Source organism: Hypanus sabinus, chromosome 20, assembly GCF_030144855.1.
Source record: "Hypanus sabinus isolate sHypSab1 chromosome 20, sHypSab1.hap1, whole genome shotgun sequence".
NCBI classification, from domain to species: Eukaryota; Metazoa; Chordata; class Chondrichthyes; order Myliobatiformes; family Dasyatidae; genus Hypanus; species Hypanus sabinus.
Window position 1 is genome coordinate 42,115,704 of NC_082725.1, and position 24,850 is coordinate 42,140,553.

Genomic DNA, 24,850 nt, shown 5'->3' on the forward strand with positions numbered 1-24,850 from the left:
AAAGCTACACTTCATGGTAGACATGACAGCGCACCTGAACACACTGAAAACAGCTCTTCAGGGGTAAGGACTTACAGCCCTACACATGTTGGAGGATGTTTTGGCATTCGAGCGCAAGTTGACAGTGCTTGCCAGAGATTTACAGAAAGGCACATTGTCTCACTTCCCCAATTTGAGAGAGTTCAAACAAGGTCACGACATGATAAATTCGGAGTATTTACATTCTGCAATCATCGCAATGCAAACATCGTTTGGGAAACGCTTCTGTGAGTTCAGAGAGGAAAAAAACACATTATCCTTCCCGGTCACTCCCCTAAGCATCGATCCATCCCTACCGAATACGACTGCATTGTCAGGTGTGAGTCAACCTGACCAAGTATGATAAATATTTTAATTGCCTATTATTTTACGTATATTCATATGTTTTCATTGTTCAGTGAAATAGTCCTTTTATTTTTCAGGTTGACAGCTGGCTGACGTTATTTTTGGTTTGCTGCTGGCGGCAAATTTAAGTTTAGCGTTTTTCATAAACACAAGAAGGACTCAAATAGACGTTGAGTATTTTACTTAAAAGTAACCTTCAACCCAACATCTTATTTTCGGAGTTCAAAATGTTTTTGTTGCATGCAGAAATGTAATTTCGTTTTCTCTGCAGGAGCTCATCAATTTCATAAATGCAACACATTATAGTTTGTTTATACATAGCATAAAGGCAAAACAAAACGTTGTATGCAGTGTTATTTCATTTTAAATGTCAAACGGGTTTTGCGGCTCCCAGTGTTTTCTTTTCTGTGGGAAACGGGTCCAAGTGGCTCTTTCAGTGGTAAAGGTTGCTGACCCCTGCCTTGGACCCTGTGGGAGGCGAGTGCACAAATTGCAGGGGTCCTAGCAGAGATATTTAAATCATCCTTAGTGACAGGTGAGATACCAGAAGATTGAACCATAGCTAATGTTGTTCCACTCTTTAAAAAAAGCTCTAAGAATAAACCAGGAAATTATAGGCCAGTGAGTCTGACATCAGTAGTGTGAAAGTAATAAGACAGTACTCTAAGGGACTGGATATAGGAGTATTTGGAGAGACAAAGACCGATTAGGGATAGTCAGCATGGTTTTGTGTGTGGTTGGTCATGCCTAACTGATCTTAGTGTTTTTAGTGGAAGTAGCCAAGAAAGTTGATGAAGACAGGGTAGTGGATGTTGTCTAACGGACATTTGACAAGGTCCCATATGGAGGGTTGGTCAAAAATGTGCAGTAGCTTGGCATTCAAAATGAAGTATTAAATTTCATTACACACTGGCTTTGCAGAAGCCAGAGAGTGATGGTTGCCTCTCTGACTGGAGGCCTGTGACTAGTAGAGTGTCGCAGAGATCAGTGGGGAGGGACAAGGGAGTCAAGCTGGAAATGATCTCTGCAGGAAGTGTGGTGGTGGAGGGGAGAGATGATGTGCTCAGTGGTGGGATCCTGTTGGTGGTGGCAGAAGTTACGAAGAATTATGTGCTGTACGTGGAGGCTGGTGGGTTTTATGTGATCATAGAGCCATAGGCATAAGAGTAGAATTTGGCCATTTGGCCCATTGAGTCTACTCCGCCATTCAGTCATGGCTGATCCTTTGTGATGCTTAGTGGTGATGGAGAATTATGTGCTAGATGCAAAAGTAATGGGGTGATAGGTGATGCTTTGTGGTGGGATCCCGTTGAAGATGGCAGCAGTTACGGAGAATCATGTTTTGGATGTGGAGGTAGTGAAGGGTTTAAGGGGAACATGAGGGAAACCATCACTCAGAGGGTGGTGACAGTGCAGAATGAACCGCCAGAGCAAGTGGTGTGTGATTTTGATTTCAACATTTAGATGGGGTTTGGATAGGTACATGGATGGGAGGGGATGAGAAGGGTTCTGGTCCAGGTGCAGATTGATGGCACTAGGCAGATTAAATGGATTGACATGTACTAGATCATCTGAAGGGCTTGTTTCTGTGGTGTAGCTTTCTATGACTCTCTGACACTCCCAAAGCTATGGAAAAGGCAATTAATATTACAGTGTGACCCCAAACTCTTAATTTCTTGTTCTGCACAATAACTTGACAAAAATGTAATGCCCATTTAATGTAGTTTTAGAGAAAACTGAGATGGCTGTAAGCAAGTGGCTATCCTCCTCACACATGCTGATAATTTGAGTGACAAGATAATTATAATAAGGAATAGATCATTGAAGCCCACGTTGTTAAGAAGGTACAGTCGTAAGCTAGTTTGCTGGACTGCCCTTGGTGTTATTTAGGTTAAATTAGTTATAAACCCTTTGGTCTGCTTCATAACCATTTATTAGACTGAGTTATAATGGCTACCTTCCTTTTTCTGTTTCAGAAGAAGTCATCAGCTGCTCCATGCCCTCACCAAAACACGTGGTTGAGAATACAGATGGAAAAATATTTTATACTTGGAAGCTTGCCCATCATTGAAAGTTAGAACTAGCTAAATGAAGAGAGAACATACAATGTTTAGAAAATGTAAGCTGCAAATTAGTAAATAAACACAGCTGTTTAACATCCCTTCATTGGCCCTTGTGGGAACTTATGCTGTTGAAATGGTTATATAAAGAGCATTTTCATTTTGTTTCTTTTCACTCGGATTCTATGTTACTCGAGCAGCAACAGCTAATGGAGTCCAGTTCTCACCTTCAGAGATATGATCCCTCTCCCATTCTGAGATCTCTGCACTAGCCTCCTATGAGGGAACAGATTTTCCTTCAATAACTGGAGGATGAGGTAACTTGACAGAGGTGGATAAGATGATAGAAGGCATATAGACAATAGACAATAGGTGCAGAAGTAGACCATTCAGCCCTTTGAGCCTGTAGTGCCATTTTGAGATCATGGCTGATCATCTACTAACAATACCCGGTTCCTGCCTTGTCCCCATATCCCTTGATTCCCCTGTCCATAAGATACCTATCTAGCTCCTTTTTCAAAGCATCCAGTGAATTGTCCTCCACTACCTTCCGAGGCAGTGCATTCCAGACCCCCACAACTCTCTGGGAAAAGTAGTTTTTCCTTAACTCTGTCCTAAATGACCTACCCCTTATTCTCAAACCATGCCCTCTGGTACTGGACTCTTCCAGCATCTGTAACATATTTCCTGCCTCTATCTTGTCCAATCCCTTAATAATCTTATATGTTTCAATCAGATCTCCTCTCAATCTCCTTAATTCCAGCGTGTACAAGCCCAGTCTCTCTAACCTCTCTGCATAAGACAGTCCAGACATCCCAGGAATTAACCTCGTGAATCTACGCTGCACTTCCTCTGTAGCCAGGATGTCCTTCCTTAACCCTGGAGACCAAAACTGTACACAATACTCCAGGTGTGGTCTTACCAGGGCTCTGTACAAATGCAAGAGGATTTCCTTGCTCTTGTACTCAATTCCCTTTGTAATAAAGGCCAACATTCCATTAGCCTTCTTCACTGCCTGCTGCACTTGCTCATTCACCTTCAGTGACTGATGAACAAGGACTCCTAGATCTCTTTGTGTTTCTCCCTTACCTAACTCTACACCGTTCAGATAATAATCTGCCTTCCTGTTCTTACTCCCAAAGTGGATAACCTCACACTTATTCACATTAAACGTCACCTGCCAAGTATCTGCCCACTCACCCAGCCTATCCAAGTCACCCTGAATTCTCCTAACATCCTTATCACATGAGGTTGAGTGGATATCCAGTATTTTTTACCCAGTGTGATAATGACTAATGTAAGAGGGCTTAATTTCAGCTGACTGGGGGATATTAGGGGATGTCAGATTTTTTTTCTACATAGGGAGTGGTAATGCATGGATCACACTGCTGGGCTCGTGGTAGAGTCCGATACATTAGGGACATTCAAAAGACTCTTAGATAGGCATATTAATGAAAGAAAAATGGAGGGTTATGTGTGGGGGGGGGAGGGTTAGAGTGATCTTAAGAGTAGGTTAAAAGACTGGCATAACATAGTAAGGCAAAAGGCCTGTACTGTTCTATGTTCTAACTACACAACCAACAGTTCCACTGGTGGTGTTTTTATTGGCCCCCAAACTGCTCTTTTAGAATATTCTTGTTTCTTTATTAACTCCTTCCACTGCCACTGCATTTTACCTAGCAACACCATTTAGATATTTATTCTCACCAACTCATTATAGACTTCTCCCCTTTGTTACATGGCTATTGAGCATAGGAGACATTAAAACGCAGGTTTACAATTTCACTTGATGTTCAAGATTTGGCAGGATACTATAGAACAGGAGTTTTCTCCCAGTGTTTTAGTCAAATTTCATCCCTGAAACAAGGTTACTGACAAGCAAATTATCTGGTCATTATCTCAATGTACTTCATGGAAGCTTGCCATACATTTGGCATTGTGCTCGACTCTAATGATTTGCAGATCATTAAGAAAATTTATTCAGTTACAAAAAAAAGACGAGAACTTAAAAAAATCAGTAATGGTGACATTGAAATTACTGGATCATTATTAGTTAAATATCATCACAGTCACCAACGCCAAAGAAAGAAACGTGTTGTTGTTTTTTCCCCGTCTAGTCATTAGGCCACTTCACAAAGCAATGTATTACTTTTAAAATGCCCAATCAAGGAAAATTGTGGTTGGGCAATAAATACGAGACCTGCTTCATATTTCTCATGGTGGGTGGGGGTAGGGGGTTTAAAAAGAAATTGACTGCAAGTTTTCCCAGATTACATGTCAAAAGTGTATTTAATTGGACACAAAGTACTTTCAGGAATCCTGAGTACACAAAAAGAGCTGTGGCAATGTAGAAGTATGTAGAGATCAAGTTGCCAAATGTTTTCAATAATTTTAGTGTTTACTTCTGATACACGCACTTACTTCAATTTCTAACCGGATTCACAACCTGCATACAAGTGACACACATAATCAGCAATGATGGTACTACCAAGGCAGGAAACCATTCACAAAGTGCTCACACGTGCACCAACTGACATTCTGCAGACCATTTCTCTATCATTCTAGAGCTGAAACTATATTAAAAAAAGAAATCAATATCTGAGGCACCAGTTTAATTAAAAATGGCTAATTATTTCCAAATGCATTTTGACACAGTTTACAAAATTTAAAATCATGTGTTTCTTAGGAAGATAGAAACTTTCAAATAGCCAGGACATTAGGAGACCGGTTAATGATCTGGGGTATCTCCCATAAGATTACTGATCTGCACCAATATCTGTACATTCATTTCAAGGCATTGGACTCTTCACTTGCGAGGCTGATGGATGGAATGATTGATCTGATGTGAAATAGGCAGTTTCTCCACTGATGGAGAAGGCTTCTGGTGGGCAACTTGTGCAGCAGCAGGTGGAAAGTCTTTATCCCCCTGTGGAAAGGGAAAAAATAGCAGTTAATCTGCACTTGTTAACATAAGGAAGGCAACTAAAGAAACCCATTCTATATAAGTTACATTTACTAACGTCAAGACATTCCAAACTATTTTATAACTCATAAAGCACATATGAAGAACCCTTTATAATTTTAATAATTTTGAATCAAGTGGTCAACTATGACACAGGAAGTTTCTGCAAACAGCAAAGCAGTGAAACTGAATTATTTTTGTTTATCTGACTTTGAAGAACAAATATTGGCTAGAAAACCTATTTTTAAACAGATTGCAGCGATGTACTACATACAGAGCTAGAGACGACACGCAGTCAGTAAGCTGTTTTGAGACTAGTTTATTCAAACTTCGTGGCGCTGGCATTTAATCCCTAGCGCGGTGCATTACCAAAGTCTCTCCCCGTACGCTGGCTATTTGTGAGCCGGTTCGCCTGTGCAGAAAGTGGGTCACCACATAACCGGCGATACACCCCCCAATGTCCACAGTCTGGATCAGCCTCTGTTTGGGAGATCTGCCTCTGCACCGCAGTGCCTGAATCTCGACCGGCTGCGCCAAGTCCACATGGGCTGGTTTGAGTCAATCCACTGTGAAAACCTCCTCTTTCCCCCCAATGTCCAGAACGTACGTGGACCCGTTGTTGTTGATCACCTTGAACGGCCCCTCGTACAGCTGCTGTAGCGGTGCCCGGTGTCCGCCCCTTCGTGCAAACACAAACTTAAAATTCTGCAGGTCTTTGGGTACATGGGTCAGTGTCTGTCCGTGCTGTGAAGTCGGTACAGGGGCCAGGTTGCCGAGCCTTTCGCGTAGTCTGTCCAGGACTGCTGTGGGTTCTTCCTCTTGCCCCCTTGGGGCTGGTATGAACTCTCCTGGGACGGCCAGGGGTGCGCTGTACACCAACTCGGCCGACGAGGCGTGCAGATCCTCTTTGGGCGCTGTGCGAATTCCAAGCAGGACCCAGGGAAGCTCGTCCACTCAGTTAGGTCCTCTCAGGTGGGCCATGAGAGCCGACTTCAAGTGACGGTGGAAGTGTTCCACCAGTCCATTCGACTGTGGGTGGTAGGCAGTTGTGTGGTGTAGCTGCGTTCCCAAAAGGCTGGCCACAGCTGACCACAGGCTGGAGGAGAACTGGGCGCCTCTGTCGGAGGTAATGTGGGCCGGTACCCCAAAGCGTGTTACCCAGTTTGCAATCAGTGCTCGGACGCAGGAATCGGCAGATGAGTTGGTGAGTCGGACCGCCACTGGCCACCTTGTGAACCAGTCTACCACCGTTAGGAGGTACCGTGCTCCTCAGGACACTGGTAGGGGGCCCACGATATCCACATGAATGTGGTCGAACCTCCGGTGGGTGGGTTCGAACTGCTGCGGCGGGGCTTTAGTGTGCCGCTGCACCTTGGCTGTTTGGCACTGCGCGCACGTTCTAGCCCATTCACTGACCTGCTTGCGAAGTCCGTGCCACGTGAACTTGCTGGAGATCAGCCGGACGGTTGTCCTGATAGTTGGGTGTGCCAAACTGTGTATGGAGTTGAAAACTCTCCGCCTCCAGCCTGCTGGGACGATGGGGCGAGGTTGGCCGGTAGCCACGTTGCACAGGAGGGTCCTCTCACCTAGGCCTACGAGAAAGTCTTGCAGCTGCAAACCCGAGACTGCGGTCCTGTAGCTGGGCATCTTGTCGTCTGTCTGCGGTGCCTCCGCCAGTGCTGCATAGTCCAACCCCAGGGACAGGGCCTGGATAACTGGTCTGGAGAGTGCGTCCGCTACGACGTTGTCCTTTCCCGAGACATGCTGGATGTCCGTCGTGTACTCGGAGATGTAGGACCGATGTCGCTGCTGGTGAGCCGACCAGGGATCGGACACCTTCGTGAAGGTGAAGATCAACGGTTTGTGGTCTGTGAACGGCCTGCCTTCTAGGAAGTACCTGAAATGCTGGATTCCCAGATACAGTGCCAACAGCTCCCGGTCGAAAACACAGTACTTGAGTGCTTGCTGAAGAACGCCAGGGGTTGCCAGCACCCCACCGACTGCTGTGTCGGATGCGTCCACCGTGAGGGCGGTCGGAAAGTCCATTCTGGGGTGCACCAGCATCGCGGCATCTGTCAAGACTTCCTTGGCTTTAACGAAAGCGGCCGCGGCCTCCTCGTCCCAAGTAAAGTCCTTGCCTTTACCTGACATCAGGGTGTACAAAGGGCACATGATACGAGCTGCTGAGGGGAGGAAACAGTGATAGAAGTTCACCATACCAACGAACTCCTGCAGGCCTCTGACCGTGTTGGGCCGGGCAAAGTGGCAGATCGCCTACCTTGGCGGGCAGATGTGTTGCCCCGTCTTTGGTAATCCTGTGGCCCAGGAAGTCGATGGTAACGAGACGAAACTGGCATTTGGCCGGGTTGATCGTGAGGCCGAAATCACTCAGGTGGGAGTAGAGCTGGCGGAGGTGGGACAGATGCTCCTGGCGACTACTGTTGGCTATAAGGATGTCGTCCAAATAGATGAATGCAAAGTCCAGGTCGCGTCCCACCGCATCCATTAGCCGCTGGAACGTCTGTGCGGCATTCTTCAGGCCGAATGGCATTCGGAGGAACTCGAAAAGGCCGAAGGGGGTGATGAGTGCTGTTTTGGGGATGTCTTCAGGGTGCACCGGGATTTGATGGTATTCCCAGACGAGGTCTACTTTGGAAAAGATTTTTGCCCCATGCAGGTTGCTACAAAGTCCTGTATGTGCGGCACGGGGTAGTGGTCTGTAGCCTCATTCAGTCTGCGGTAGTCGCCACATGGTCTCCAACCCCCGGCTGCTTTGGGCACCATATGCAGGGGGGAGGCCCATGGGCTGTCGGACCTCCGTACGATCCCCAATTCCTCCATCCTCTTGAACTCCTCCTTCGCCAGGCGGAGCTTTTCTGGGGGGAGCCTTCGTGCGTGGCCATGGAGAGGTGGTCCCTGGGTCGGGATGTGGTGACGTACCCCGTGTCTGGGCATGGCTGCCGTGAACTGCGGTGCCAGAATTGATGGAAAGTCCGCCAGGATTCTGCTGAATACGTTGTCCGACAGTGTGATGGAGTCCAGGTGTGGGGCCGGCAACTTGGCTTCACCCAGGGAGAACATCTGGAAAGTCTCGGCATGTACCAGTCTTTTCCCTTCCAAGTCAACCAGCAGGCTATGAGCTCGCAAGAAATCCTCCCCCAGGAGTGGTTGGGCCACCACGGCCAGTGTGAAGTCCCACGTGAACCAGCTGGCGCCGAACTGCAGCTGCACTGTGCGGGTGCCGTAGGTCTGTATCGTGCTGCTGTTTGCGACCCTCAGGGTGAGTCCTGGCTTCCGTCGTACCCCGTCGGGGGCAAGACGCTGATTTCCGCTCCGGTGTCAACCAAGAAGCGGCATCCCGACTGTTTGTCCCAGACGTACAAGAGGCTGTCCTGGTGGCCAGCCGCCATAGCCATTAGCGGCAGCTGGCCCTGGCCCTGGCCCTTGCAGGGCAGGCAACAACAGCGGGCTTCTGTACCCCACCGCGGGTGGTAGAAACACCACTGTTCACTGTCCTCCTCACTCCTGCCTCTGTGTTGTGTGCGCCCCCCCCGTCGGGTCTGGTCTGGTCTGCTGTTGGGCGCGTGGCCTGGTAATCTGACCGACAGACGCCACACTCTCCCTCTTGGCTTTCCACAGCATGTCTGCCCAGGCCACCACCTTCTGGGGGGTCACTGAAATCTGCGTTGGCCAGCAGCAGATGTATGTCCTCGGGCAGTTGCTCTAGGAACGCTTGCTCAAACATGAGGCAGGGCTTGTGTCCGTCAGCCAGGGCCAGCATCTTGTTCATCAATGCTGACAGCAGCCTGTCTCTCAAACCGTCCATGTGAAGCAGGCAGGCACCCCGCTCACGCCGTGAGAGGCCAAAGGTCTCAATGAGCAGCGCTTTGAATGCTTCATATTTGCCTTCTTCCGGGGGCGACTGTATGAAAGCCGCAACCTGGGCGGCCGTCTCCTGGTCAAGGGCGCTCACCACGTGATAGTAACACGTGGAATCAGAAGATATCTGCCGAATCTGGAACTGGGCTTCTGCTTGGCTAAACCACACGCGTGGTCACAGCATGCAGAAAGTCGGCAGTTTTAGCGAAACTGCGTCAACAGATGAAGAGTCAGTCATCTTTGGTCCAAATCCTGTTTGGACCGTCGGGGTCACCAATGTAGTGATGTAATTCACACAGAGCTAGAGACAATGACATGCAGTCGGGTAAGTCGTTTTGAGACTAGTTTATTCAAACCGCGGCGCTGGCATTTAATCCCTAGCGCCTGCCCTCTCTGGGCGGAAATGACGTCAGTGGTGCATTACCAAGGTCTCCCCCGCGTGCTGGCTATTTGTGAGCCAGTTCGCCTGTGCAGAAAGTGGGTCACCACAAGACCATGGGACTATTTGCTAACTGAGGGGCAGATTGAGCATTCACTTAAGATCTCATCCAAAAGTCACAGGAACAGGAGTTGGTTCTTCAACTCAGAGCCCACCTTCTACCATTCAATTATATTATGACTTGCTTGTATCTTAGAAAATAGACCAATCCAGCAAAGGAACAGGCCCTGCAGCCTACATTGTTGTCCTAAACTGATTAAATTAGTAATCAAATGCCAACTAATGCCTTCTACCTGTACAATGCCCATGGCCTTCTAAGGCCTGTCTGAGAGCCACATTATCACCTCCGTCCGATTTGCTTCCACCACCACCCCAGGCACCCACCACTGTGTGAAACAAACTTGCCTCGCACATCCCCTGTTACTTAATCCCCTTCACCTGAAAGGTCTGCCCTCTGGCGCTAGACATTTCAACTCTGGGAAAAAAATGCCAGCTCTATTCTATCTATGCCTCTCACAATCTTATAAATCTCCATCAGATCTCACTTTAGCCTCCATCGCTCCAGACAAAACAATGCAAGTTTACACAACCTCTCCTTATAGCACATGTTCTCTAGACCAGGCAGCATCCTTGTAAACCTCTTCTGCACCTTCTCAAAGTATCCATATACCTTCTAGAAAGGAATGACCAGAAATGAACTTCAGCAATAGACTTGGATCCCAAGTTCCCTCTGCACATTAACACTGTTGAGACTATTGCTAGTAATATCGTACTATCTTCCTACATCTGATCTTCCAAAATGTAACACTTTTAGGTGGGTTGAACTCCACTTCCCATTTTCCCACCAATATCTGCAATTGCATTCCATTTAGTGGGAAACTTTTAAAAAACGACAGAAAGCAACTAAAAAAAGACCATAAGGAGAGAAAAGATAAAATACAAAGGTAATCCTGTGAAAAATGTCAGAAGGGATACCAAAAGATTTAGCAGATATATAAAAAGCAAAAGAGAGGCGAGGGTAGCTATTGGACTTCTGGAAAAAGACACTGGAGAGGCACTAATTGGTGACAAAAGAAATGGCATACAAACTTAGTAAGTATTTTGTGTCAGTCTTCACTATGGAAGACACTGGCAGTATGCCAGAAATTTGAGAACATCAGGGAGCAGAAATGAGTACAGTTGGTATTACTAAGAAGGTGCTTGTGAAGCTGAAAAGTCTGAAGGTAGATAAGTCACCTGGATCAAATGGACACCAGGTTTCTGAAAGAGGTAGCTGAATAAATTGTGGAGGCATTAGTAATGACCTTTTTAGGGACCACTAGATGCTGGAATGGTTCTGGAGGACTGGAAAATAGCAAATATCACTCCAAGTGGTGATTCACAGGGATTGGTATTGGGACCACTTCTTTTCATGTTACAGGTAAATGATTTGGATGTCAGGACTGATGGCTTTGTGGCCAAGTTTGCAGACAATACTAAGATGGGTGGAGGGGCAGACAGTGTTGTGGAAGCAGCATGCTTGCAGGTGGATAGATTGGGAGAATGTGCAAAGTGGCACATGGAATTATAGCGTAGTGAAGTGTATGGTCATGCACCTTGGCAGAAGGAATACAATTATTGACTATTTTCTAAACAGGGAGAAAGTTCAAAAATCAGAGGTGCAGAAGGACTTGCGAGTTCTTGTGCAGGATTCTCTAAAGTTTACCTTGTAGGTTAAGTGAGTGGTAGGGAAGGCAAATGCAGTGTAAACAATCATTTATAGCAGTCCTGTACTCTGAAGTTGGTCTTTAAACACCCTCCAAAAACATATATTCCCAATTATCTCTCCCTAGTTTCTGGTCAATACCGTCTTAATTTGCCCTGATCCAATTTAATATTCTCCCACAAGGTCCATGCTTACCCTTACCTGCTGCTATTGTACAACTTAAGGACTGTGTGCAATATCATTAGATTAGTTTGTTTGCCAATTAACTGTTAACTAACAATTTGCAAATATGCCTCTTTTAGAGTCAGCAGCAAGTCCTGAAACCTAACCCTTTTCAATTCACACCCCTCTTGCTTCTGGCTCCACTCAATTCCGTTTATTTGCCAAGTTAATAATACTTACTGTTTCTGTCTAATATAAAGCTATCATTCTGGTCTTGAAGTTTGACTGAGTTATTCTCAGGAGTTATCTTTTGGGGAAGAATGTAAAAAAAAAACTACAGATTTTCCCGATTCTTTGTGTAATTAACTGAACTCTCACCTGAACAGTGTAAGGTCATCGTCCTCCTGAGTATCAGACCAAAAGGAAAGAATTTCTCCACATCTATTTGTAACCCCATGGGAAAGGTTTCACTGCTAATGTAATGGTTTTTCTGTAGAAGCAGGGTTTGGGTTGTGACTAGAGATAACGGGGGCTTTGGAATGTACGCCGTCCAATGAAGGGAGTGTTTTTATCTTCTTGTGTGCCTGAGAGCGAGGTGATCTGGGTCTTTTGTTCAGTGGAAAACGAAGAAAGAAGATGCCTGAAAGGAGGGGTCGTAGACACCCGAAAGGAGTGGGGCAGGGAGTTGATGAAGCCCGGGAGAAATCAATGGAGGACCAACGGAAGGGAAACTGTGAGCTCCAACATCCACATTATACTCTTTCATTGAAATAGGCCCTTTTCCTTTTGCTTTTCTTTACTAAGAATTCAGTCAATTACTTTTAAGAATTACAAAGCTAGATCGTTTAATTGCATATGGTGTACCCTCTGTTATTTCGTGGTACGGATTTGTAATAAGGGGACACATCATGCAGCATCCAAACAAACAAGAGGTTTTGCACCTCTGATTTCACGAGTTTAGCGGGGTCAGAGACAGTCTTCCCTAGACTAACGCAACCAGCCAAACCCGAGGGTTACATATTGAAAAGTGACCGTACAGTACTCCTTTAGGATTATGTCTTGACTATGCATTGGAATTTCTCCCAGTGAGGCCTGAACTTCCAGCTTCAAGAAGTAAGATTCTAGATGCTCTCCCCTCAGAAGGATAGCTGTTGTGATTTATTGTTCAGCCACTGTTCAATGCATGTATTTCGCTGTAAAAATCATCCTGAGTCAGTTATATCAGTGTGCTGTACTTGGCCTCCAAGGGGAATGTATTCTCTGTGCTTATCTTCACCAGATTTCTAAAAAATGCACTTAATTCCCTGTGAAATATCTGAGGTCATGAATGGCATGAAACCTTTTTACATGTGCGAATTAACATTCCAGTACTACTGCAATCTCATCTGTTGGAGACCATGGCTTGTCCTTAAAATTTAGAGGGGCTGCAGTACACAATTTGCACATCCAGAAAAATTGACAAAGTTACATAAATTACTTTCCAAAAGTAAATATCCTTTTCCTTAGTGTCAACAAAACAAAAAAGATGGTTATCTCCTTCACGAGAACTCCCATTACTCACAACTGTTGGCACAGCAGTGGAAACTGCAGTTTCAAACTCCTGGGTGCACACATCTCACACGTCCTCTCACAGTCCCAGAACACGAAAGCTCACCAACGCCTCTACTTTTTGTGGAGACTGAAGAGAGGTGGACTTTGCATACCCATACTCGTGTCACTCTACAGATGTGCAGTAGAGATCCTGACAAGCTGCATCACTGCATGGTATGAGAACTGCACTGAGACAGACAGGAAAGCACTACAATGGTGAGACAAAACTGCCCAATGCGTCACTGACACCAGCCTACCTGCCATCAAGGCCATATAAAAATGTGCTGGAAAAAGGCTAGTAACATCATGAAAGATCCCACCCACCCTATTTGCCTCACTCCCATCAGGCCAAGACCATCAGACTCAAAACTGTTACTTTTTCTAAGCAGTGAAGCTGATCAATACATACATCCACTAACTCCAGCACTAATTTAATATTTCCTATCAATCACCTAATATACAGCCTAGTGTCACTTAGTGAACATACAATTGAATGTATCTTGTGTACTTATAGTGTTTTTAGAAATTATTATCATTCACTTTTTATATTTTGTGGAGGTTTTTTTGTGCTGCATCAGATTCGGAGTAACAATTATTTTGTTCTCCTTACACTTGTGTACAGGAAATGACATAAAACACTTGTGAATCTTGTTTAAAATTCCCAACAAGTAGTTTTTGTATTAACTTAGTTTTTCTTGGGTTTTCCCCAGTTTTTCTCACCCAGAGATCACAAGAATCCCCACTGTGAAATAACCGGTAAATAGTTCCATGGTTCATGCATATTTTCGGAAAAGTGGTTGAATTTGGAAATCCGTGTATAATGTCAACGTGTCCTTGGCAGTGAGCTTTATTCAGGTACCCCATCTAGTGGTGAAAACTATGTGCAACAGCACAAGTTCCTAATATGGACATTAGATGACTAAATATTTTAAACTTAATACAGCCAATTAACAATGCCATCTTCTCCTGTTTCTCCCAGTGGTGCTGAATTTTTCAAGTGAAGGGCAGCTGAAAGCACTTAATCAGCAGCTCCAAACATCTCCCAAGGGTTGCTGTCTACTTTAAGCCTTAATCATGTCTCCCTATATTATCCTTTCCATGAAATCAGCAGCTCATTCATGGTCTGATTTAATTGTTCAGTTCCCAATTTCCCTAACCTGCATGGCAGCTGATACTACTAACAGTATCCCCTCCTCAGGTATGGTTTCTCTCTGCTTCAAATCATCCTCCCCCTAAACCCCAAGCCTCATAGCATCTCTCCCAATGGAAACAATGTCCTACTACAACAACCTCTCTTCTTTCCAGCCTATTGAAAACATTGGTTCCCAAATACAAAGTCGAATCTCTCTAATAATTGAGGCCATACTAGACTGTCCAGCATTTTACAATCCTATTTGTCCAAGACTTCATCTCTATCTCTACTTCCAGCTCTGTAACAATGGCTTGCTTTTGGCTCATTTGATAATTCACATTCACACTGCCACTTCAAGGTTTGATTATGATATTCTGCTGGCTAGTGTTATACGTTCCACCTTTCATAAACTAGAAACTACACACCGGATTCATTCATCACCCATGTCTGGATTGTATTGACTCTCTGTCTGGCATCAATTCAAAACTATATTTTTTATCCTGACGAAGGGTCTTGGCCCGAAACGTCGACTGTGCTTCTCCTTATAAATGCTGCCTGGCCTGCTGTGTTCCACCAGCATTTTGTGTGTGCTATATTTCTTATATCTATTTTCAAATTCTCTTCTGCTCTGCACTTTTCTATCTCTATCGTTTCCCTTCTACCAACTTTATGGATATCCAAATGAATTGCTTCACCACCGGTGCCCACAGATTTTGCTACCTAGATCCCAAATTCTGCAATTCCCTGTCTACACTTCACTGATGTTAAGATGCTCAACTCCTAAAAACCTGGTGCCCTGTGCAAATATTGCTCAATAATAATCCTGTGAAGCATCTTGGGGTGCTTTATCAAGGCAATGGCATTAATAATAGAAAAGATTGCATCATCAGCAGAAACATTGTGAGCTCTCGCTGTGAAAGCTCAACGATATGATCACACTGTGATCAGATTCTGGAGTGTTCGTTCATAGGACGTGTAGCAGACATAACCAAACTATAAAAAGTAAGGCCAGATTAGTGTGTTTAACTACATCAAGAAAAGTTAGAAACTAATCTGATAACAAAAATCAAGGGGAAGTGTTTTACCAAGAAGATGGTTAAACGTGTTGCCACAAGAAGACTGAAGATCCCTTTAAGGGAGATTTTATGAAGGAGAAAGAAGGTTATGTAGATCAGATAAGAAGCACTAAGAGAAGGCTTGTGGATAATATAAACATCTGTTCAAATCAGATAGGCCAATTAGACTATTTCTGTTGTACAGGTTCTTGTAATGCAGAAAAGCACGTATAAACAGGAAATTCTGGACTGCCTCAAAATTGCTGAAAATAAACTGCTGGATGAAACAGCAGGAGCTTAACATTTTGGAAAAGCATGGAAATGAGAGAAGGGTTAAAACCAAAGTATTAACTGGCCATCATCACTTTCCAGCTACCTCTGCCTCTTAAAAATAATTTTCTATAGAAATAGAATAAAGAGAAATAACTGTATCTTACCCTTGCTAAAGCACCAGAGATAATTATTGGTACAGATGGTTTAGGGCTGCAAAATAAAAAAATACATTTGATTACACAAATCAGAATTGTTATAATTCTTCATCTATTTCAGGTGATGAGGAAAATTCACTCATCCAATTCAACAGCAATTGTAAAAAAACACACAAGAACATTTATAGGAAGCATGACGCTCACAATAAACATTACTGACAGCAATGGCAATATGCTAAGGTTTACTTGTCATATTTTTCATTAATCATCACACAATGATTTATGACCAGAATTCTTTCAGTTTGTTCATATCCCCTTTTCCTCAATCATCCTTTCATTCATGTCTCTCCATATAGCCTCCATTTCAACCCATTGTTTATCAGCTTACAGAATGAAGCCAGCAGGCTGAAAACTAATTATTAGTTCATTATAACAAATATGTTTTCTGCCAAGTCTCTGGAATACCAGTCATGTAATATTATCAATGGCACTGTAACACTGTGCCGTGAAATAGGCACAAAGATCTATTACATTGTCTCCATATGACAACAGTACAAATGACCTTCTACAGATATAACTAAAATCTCTTAGCACTATCACAGGCAATTGCCCTTTCGATAAGAATGATAGTACACGTTTACAAGTATTTCTCATGTATGTTGTTATTTGTGCAAGAGTGCTTCCTATATATTTGATTGAAACTACACACTGTGAATAGAACAGCACAGGAAAGGAGCAAATACTTCATCCCACCGTATCTACACTGACCACAATGCCAATCTAAACTAAACCCATCTGCTTGCACGTCAATTATACAGCGGAGAACAGGCCCTTCCGTCCCGTCGAGCAACCCGATTAACTCTAGGCTAATCATGGGACAATTTACAATGACCAATCAACCTACCAATTGGCTTGTCTTTGGACTCAGGAGTCCTGAAATCATGCGGTCATGGGGAGAACGTACACACTCCTTACAGGCAGCAGTGGGTTTTGAACTCAGGTTACCCAGTACTGGAAAGCATTGTGCTAACCACTATGCCACCATGCCGTCCATGTCATCTATTCCATGCCTGTTCATATGCCTTAGAATATGACTCTTAAACATTGCTATAATCTGCTTCCAGAACCCCCTAACTAGCAAGTTCCAGGCACCTGCCACTCCGTGCCAAGATGATAATCTGGCTTCGCAGATATCACTTAAACTTTCCCATTCTCAATTTAAACCTATGCTATCACATATTTGACATCTGACTATCTACCCCACATATGCCTCTCATAATCTTATTTTTTAGTAAGTCACACCCCATTTCTGACATTCAGGTAAAACAATCCAAGCTCATCTATTTTCTCCTAATAACTAAAATTCTTCAAGCCAGTCAAACCCAGTGAGCTTCTCTGCAGCCTCTCTAAAGCCACCACATCCTTCCTACAATACGCACTCAATATTCGCAATGTGGTCTAGCCAAAGTTTTATACAATTGCAACATGGCAACCCAAACTTTACACTCAAAGCCCTGACCAAACCTGTCAACATATCAATGCCCTTAATGGTCCTGATCTTTACTGTTACTTTCCTTCTGCAAGTGACCTTAGGTTTGTCTGGATTTGGATCCAAATTATCAGCTCATCATGGATCCCATCTGACTTTATTTCTGCACCAACCTACTCCAAGGGACCTTCTCAAATACCTTTATAAAATTGATGTAGACAAAACTCACTGTCCTACCCTAATGTCACTTCTTTAGAAATGCAATCAAATTTGAGAAACAGGACATCCCCCGTATAACGCTGAATATCCCTATTAAGCCTGCACACTTTCCAATATGAATAATCTTATCCCTAAGAATCTTCTCCAATAAATAATGTTCCAGGTAATTTGTCAATTGAGGATTAGCTGGGTAAGAAAAGCTTTTATTATTATTCCCCTAGAATTAAGTGAACTTTATTATGAACTAATAGCACCAATGTACAAAACTACTAAAAGATCTAAATCTATCTTCTACTGTGCAGCATTCAAAATTAAAATTTGCATTTGTAATATTCCTTAAGTTTCTTGAAGTAATTTATGAAGAGGGCAGAGCTTAGTTAAGATGGCACTAAATGGCAACTCCTTTGCTTGCATCTTCAGAAACAGCTCTATTTCCATCTTTAATATTTCTATGTTCCCTTTCAAGGTTCTTTTGAAGACCTTGACCTGGAGTTGTATGCTGACGTTGGTTCTTTGCGGGAATGGGACCCGCTCTTGGTGTTTCACAACTGGCTGTTATTCAACATGCCAAGGATGAAGCCTAAGAGCTCAGCTGGCCTTCGGAGTCCTGGGATCTCATGGCTCTGGAGATGGAGGGGATTGGAGCTTGGTGTGTCACGGCAGTCTGAAGTCTTTGACTGTGTGCCCAGAGACCCGAGTTCGGAAAAGGCGACACAATGGACTTTTAACACTGTAAACCAGCAAGTTGTTTGTTATGTCTCCCCTCTCACTGTGAAATGTAGACACCTCTTTCTCCCTTATTAGGGAGAGAGAGAGAGCCTGTGGTATGTTGAATACTGGGTGAACGAGTAGTCTTCGGGTGCTGTAAGTCTGTGTCTTTGCTGTTGCTTTTGCTGCACACTTGAGTGCTTGGTGGTGAGTGCTGATGCTTTTTTTTTGCCTGTGGGGGAAGGGATATCGTTGCTTGCTGTCGCTTACACGTGGGAGGGAGGGGAGCTGGGTGGGACTTTGGGATTTTAACATTTAACTGTCATTCATTCTTTGGGGTCACTCCTCTGCTTTCGTGGATGGTTGCGAAGAAAAAGCATTTCAGGATCTATATCGTATGGATTTCTCTGACATTAAATGTACCTTTGAAGCAATTAATTATCCCACTATAAACAAAGTCGGTGTCCTGTAGCTGAACACAACATAAGTTTTGACAGGGCTCCATTCCTGAGGACTGTTTGTAACCTGCACTGCTTTGCAGTTGGAAGTGTATAACAAATCTGTGTGGGCACGGATCACGTGAATGAAGTACAGCATAGGAACAAGCACTGAGGCCCACAATGTTGTATCAAACCAATTACATTAGCAATAACTAAACTAATCCTTCTGCCTACTTAGTGTGCGTGTTCTTTCATCTCCTCATAGGAGATGAAATTCTTGTGTCTACTGAATGCATATACCGTACTTGCCTCCACCAACATCCCAGGCACCCACCACTCTGTAAAAATACTTGCCCTGTACACTTCCCCCGAACTTACTCCCTCACACCTTAAACACATGCTGGTTAGACATTTCAACCCTGGGAAAAAGATACTGGCTCTTTACTCTATGCCACTTATACACCTCTTATCAAACCTCCCCTCAGTCTCTGCCACTCCAGAGAAAATCAACCCAAGTTTGTCCAACCTCTCCTTACAACACATGCCCTCTAATCCAGGCAGCTCCCTGGTCAACCCTTCCAGAGACTCCACACGCTTCCTGAAAGCAAAAACTAAGTAGAGTTTATAAAGCTGAAACATTATTTCTCAACTCCTGAACTCAGTTGCTTGACTAATTGACCCTATTAACTGTGTAGTCAATTTCAGGGAGCAATGGCCTTTGACCCCAAGATCCCTCTGCACATCAACACTGTTAAGGGGCTTGCTAGTAACAGCGCATTGTCTTTTTACGCTTGACCTCCCTAAGTGCAAATTTCACATTTGCCTGGGTTAAACTCTACCTGCCATTTTCCCACTCATATCTGTATCCTGCTGTATTCTTTGTGAGTCTTGTACGCCACCCACAACACTACCAGTCTTCTTGTGTAAGTATCCCATGCATCTTGATCTTCGACCAAAAGTCAAAGGAGCAGAATTAGGCCATATGGCCCATCGAGTGTCCTCCAACATTCAATCACGGCTGATCCTTTTCTCCCCTCCTCAACCCCATTCCTCGGCCTTCTCCCTGTAACCTTTGAAGCCGTGTCCAATCAAGAACCTATCAATCTCTGCCTTAAATAAACCCAACAACCTGGCCTCAACAGCTGCCCGTGGTAAGAAATTCCACAAACTCGCCACCCTCTGGCTAAAGGAATTTCTCTGCGTCTCTGTTTTAAATGGATGCCCCATCTTCTGAATGAGCTTCCCTGGGAGACCTCATTAAATGCTCTACTAAAATAAGGACCTGTGGTACTTCTGAGCAAAGTACCAACATTTAAGAATAAAATTTAGATATACACATAAAAACACCCATTTTGTAAGAACAATTTAAATTAAGTCCATATTAAGTTGTATAGTTAACTCTTTTATATTAATGTGTCAATTTTGGCCATGATGTGTGTACACTTATTACTGTCAGAAAAGCAACTTCTACCCAGACAGATCCATGATTCATTTTTCTCCCACACCAATAAAGAAGTTCATGTTCTGTTCTGAGAACTTGTAACGGGATCTTTATTGAGTCTTGGCTTACAGAACTAGTAATACTGAATGTGAAACCAAGAGAAAATTTAATATACGAGCTGATTTAATACCCTTAGCTAATTTTAAATGGAATCCATTGTGAAACTATCGGGTGACAAATGCAAACTGAGAACTGAAAGAGCATTTGGCCGTAAAATATACATCATCACACATAATTGCTACAAGTTTAAACTCCAATAAACATTAATGTGTTTAACACGGTCTTGATGCTTGAAAACAGGAAGACAACAGACCGATGGGAGGAGGAAATTCAGACTGGAAACCCGGAACCACGTTTCCCTAAGTTATCTGGCAAAATTAATCACTGAGTGTTTACATTTTTTGACCAGTTTCTGCCTGGCTGTCAACGGAAGTAGGTAAGCAGTCACTCAGAGGGAGTTTCCTGTGCAGATCAGCTTATTGGGCCCTGACAGAAATACTTCTGTTCCTCCTGGCCCACATATCATGCAGCAGACCTCTTATGTCACAAATCTGGCCTTTCTCTTCCCATTTTACCTGGGAACTTTGGAGCCCAGCTAGATTACTGAAAATCATTCTGCTTTTCCATTTATACTTGGCCCAGCTCTCTTGCTGCCCTTAATCTAAAAGCATCTGCACACAAATTAGATTCATTCAGTTTGAGTTTCACAGACTGAATGAAATTGTGTTCCAGGCACAGGACTGGAACCTTTCTCTGTATTTTAACAAAATGCATCTAATTAAAAAGGAAGTTGCCATAGATCACAATAAGCTAACAGCTTATTAACTGTGCTGTTTTGGTCACAAAACACCGCCTCAAACTAGATGTGTACAGAAACGACTAGGCACAAGTTTGACCACAGCATCTGCAGTGTACTTTGGGCACAAGTGTAACCTTGGAGATGGCATGCATGGCAACATATTGGCATCTTTGGGGACTGGCAGAGCAGGGTTTTCAAATGACACTGTCATTGGCCTTCGCCTCATTTATAACCTATTCTAATCACCTCAACTCCCTTGCGATTTGTGCTTCATTCATGCAGGTCACTGTTGAGAAGCTTTCAGACATCCAAATACACAAGGACACTGGGGTTTCCTCAGCTATTTCAGCAGTTCATTTTCCCAAAGAAATTGTGGACTTTGTTCGGGCAAGAATTTGTCTCTTTTCAATGACTATTATTATCCCTGCCAAGTCATGCAATTTCCTGAATTGGGCATTTATCACTGTCATTTCATTGTCACTGAATCAAGATCCTGGGATTCTTCCTAAATAGCTCTCTATGGGAGCACTTCCTTCACAGAAACTGAAGCACTCACGAAGGCTGATTAATGGGTGGGAAATGAATACCACCTTTGCTAGTGACACCCATAGTTCAGAAATGAATTAAAAAGAACATGGTCCTCCCAGCTAGCCAGAAACTGACTCTCTTCATTCAGGCTTTCTGCAGTTCAGTGTTCCTTGTTGTTGGCTTTTTATGAATATGGACATCATGATTGTCACTTCCCAATCCATTGGCACCACTGCAGTGTTTATTAACGACTGCTCTTTAATATTTTTATTAGTATTCTGTACGAAAACTTTGGCATACGATCTGCTCATTTTCAGATCTGTGCAAATGTTAGCATAACAGATGAAGCTCAAGGTTTCCAATTAATCTGTTGCGATTTTAATCATGACTGAGAAATGGTCTTTAGTTTGGAAAAATGTTGGTCTCTGCCTCCTTTACCAGCATGCTTTCAGCAAAATGAACAAATTAAAGAGAAGACAGAAACTGCACATATACTAAACCACCACACATTTATACTAATTTGTTGATGTGAGGAGAATCTGACTATAAGGTTCATTAGATAGCGAGGGGAAGCAACTGTGTTCCAACAGTGCACCAAGAATCACAACTTTAACCTAAATCTGGCCCTGCATAACCTAATTGCCAGGAAGTGATCTCCCCCACCCACCTTGGGACTGTAGCCCCTCCAGAACAGGTTGCCATCTCAATGACTTAACAGTTACACAGTGTACATTTTCAAGAGGCTATCAGTTTCTAAGTAGGGCAAGAACTCCTTTTGACAAAAGGTCATTTTGCAGGAAATTTTGGGCCTAGCTTTGTTTGCATGGACTTGCCAGAAAGTAATTAGAAAATTATTTCTGAATCCTCCTTTGTACCACTCCATTCCCCAACCCAAACTTTCAATTATAACTGCCCCTCACTATTTACCTCAGAATATCTGTACTCCTCCAAATCAAATCTCTTGTATACCACTACGATCGTACCTACACTTTCAAAAGGCAAGGTCCTCTCTGGAATTCCTTCCTACAATCTCCCTGGAGAGGGATAATAAGTCAGCCATGATGGAATAGTGGAGCAGACTCAATGGGCCAAATGGCCTAATCCAACTCCTCTGTCTTCTGATCTTACGGTCTCATGCAGGCACTGACTGCTCAAGATCTTGTGCCAATTAAAAACTTCCTTGCTGGCCACCCTTTCAGTTGTCTGTTGACTACTCCATTATGTGTAACTCAAAGTCTTTTCTTTACAATAATCTGCCCGTGAATGTGCTTAGGCAGGTTTTTTTTGTGATTTGCTCAAGACCTGTTTACGTCTGCCAACAAAGATGACAAAGGTGAACAACCCGCCTATTGACATTGCTTCTGCTTGACCAACAGCCTCTGTATGTTAGTCCATGATGAGCAATGAAGATTCTGAATCAAATCTGCATGGGTGCATGGGAGTGCTATTAAAATTTCAAGATGGAATTTGCACTTCAAATCCAACCTGCAGCAAACTGAACTATGCTAAACAATAGTACTTTAGCCACATGTTATGATACAAGTGAATGCTGCTACAAAGAGGAAACAGTACATAAACCAAACAAAAATTGGATTAATTACATTATAAATTATTAAACCAATAAAAGGCTGTTTGGAAATTTAGAAATTTTACAATATAGAAATCCCTTCAAAACAAAATAACAATCTCATACTGATGACTATTTTTTGTTCTTCCCTCTCAGGGCTTCAGTAAAATAAAACTGAGCAGATGCTTTGATTGTTCACATGCACACTGCAGTTTATTTATATTTAATCAAACATTTAAATCCTGATTGTTCAATTACCACCTGGGGGCAGCCTATCTCAACAATTCATACAGAGACATGTCATAATGCAGACCTATGATTTTCTTCATTAGCAGGCATGCACTCTTTGCAACAGCCCATTCAAATTAACTGCAACATTTACATGCTCAATTTGCACGGTCTTTGGCCAACAGATGAAGAAAATTCCACAGATTACACTTAATTCTGCCTGTAACTAACAAGGCCTTTTCATGATCTACTCGGCGTGGCCAACATCAAAGTAAAAACGTAATTCACAATTCCAGGATTTTAGGTGGTGTTCATGCTTCATTTTACCACTCATTTGTCTTGGGAATTGTTAACAGCAAGTCCGCGAGGACTGGGGCGCAAACTTACCACAGCAAACAAAAAAAAGAGGGTACCATTAGGAACCTGTTATTTGTACTTAATTCATCTCCGTATAAACATAGATATCCCTTATAACATTTTGAAAGAATAACACGAGCATTAATTAACATTAATAGGCATAAATACCAAAAAGGAATTGATGAGGTAGTAAACGTCTTCCATTGAAACTCATCAGTGATGAGTTTTCAGATCCCTATGTATTAAACAAAGACCGCTGTCCACAAGAGCAGCACGAGAGGAAACTACTTGACACATATAGGCTGAAAACTGATTATTGTACTTGAATACACAGTATTTAATAGGATGCATGGGATCCGTGGTGAACTGGCTGTGTAGATTCAGAATTAGTTTGTCCATCAAAAACAGAGGGTAATGGTCGATGGGACTTATCCTGGCTGGAGTTCTGTGACTAATAATGTTCTGACGGGGTTTGCATTGGGACCTCTGCTGTTGATGGGTGGATTTGCAAACCTGCAGATGATATAAAGTTTGGTGGTGTTGAAGACAGCATAAAAGTCTGGCAGAGGATAGGGCAGGATGTAAATCACTTGCAGATATGGCCTGAGAAATGACAGATGGAGCTTAGCCCAGCCAAGTGTGAAGTGCTGCACTTTGAGACATCTGAAGTAAGGGGCTGTATATTTTTAATGAAAAGATTTTGGGGTCCAAGATTATAGCTCCTTTGAAGTGGCTATGCAGGTTGACAGGGTGGTAAAGCAGGCGTATGGCATGCTTATCTTTACTAGTCAAGGAATTATGTTTGAGAGTCAGGAAGTTATGTAGCAGCTTTGGGCAAGGTGCAGAAGTGGTTTACCCAGGATGATGCCTGGATTAGAGGGCCTTGCTTCAAGGAGAGGCTGGACAAACCTGAGTTGTTTTCTCTGGAGTGGCGGAGGCAGAGCAGAGATCTGATAGAGGTTTATCAGATTACGATAGGCAAAGAGATGGTAGAGAGACAGTATATTTTTCCTAGGGTTGAGAATTGTCATATCAGATGGTATGCATTTAAGGTTAGGTGGGGGGTAAGCTCAAAGGATTTGTGCAGGGCGAGTTTTTTTTAAGAACACAATGGGAGATGTGTGCTGGAAAGTACTGCTTCGAGTGGTGGTGGTAGCAAAGATGATGGGGCATTCAAGATGCTCTTAGCTAGGTCCATGAAATGGAAGGATATGGACA

General features: G+C 43.4%; 1 protein-coding gene across 4 annotated transcripts in view; it reads right to left on the minus strand.

The window, feature by feature from the left end:
* Positions 1-5,041: 5,041 nt before the first annotated feature.
* The window catches only part of LOC132378464 (death-associated protein 1 homolog), a 105,200-nt gene continuing 85,391 nt past the window's right edge, over positions 5,042-24,850 (minus strand). For 3 of the 4 annotated variants that reach the window (XM_059945398.1, XM_059945400.1, XM_059945401.1), the window contains 2 exons: positions 15,806-15,851; positions 5,042-5,370 (listed from right to left, as the gene is read on the minus strand). In XM_059945398.1, coding sequence (XP_059801381.1) covers positions 5,251-5,370; positions 15,806-15,851 — 166 coding nt within the window. In that variant the 3' untranslated portion in view covers positions 5,042-5,250. The remainder of the gene's footprint in view (positions 5,371-15,805; positions 15,852-24,850) is intronic. The other variant, XM_059945399.1, reaches the window with a different exon arrangement.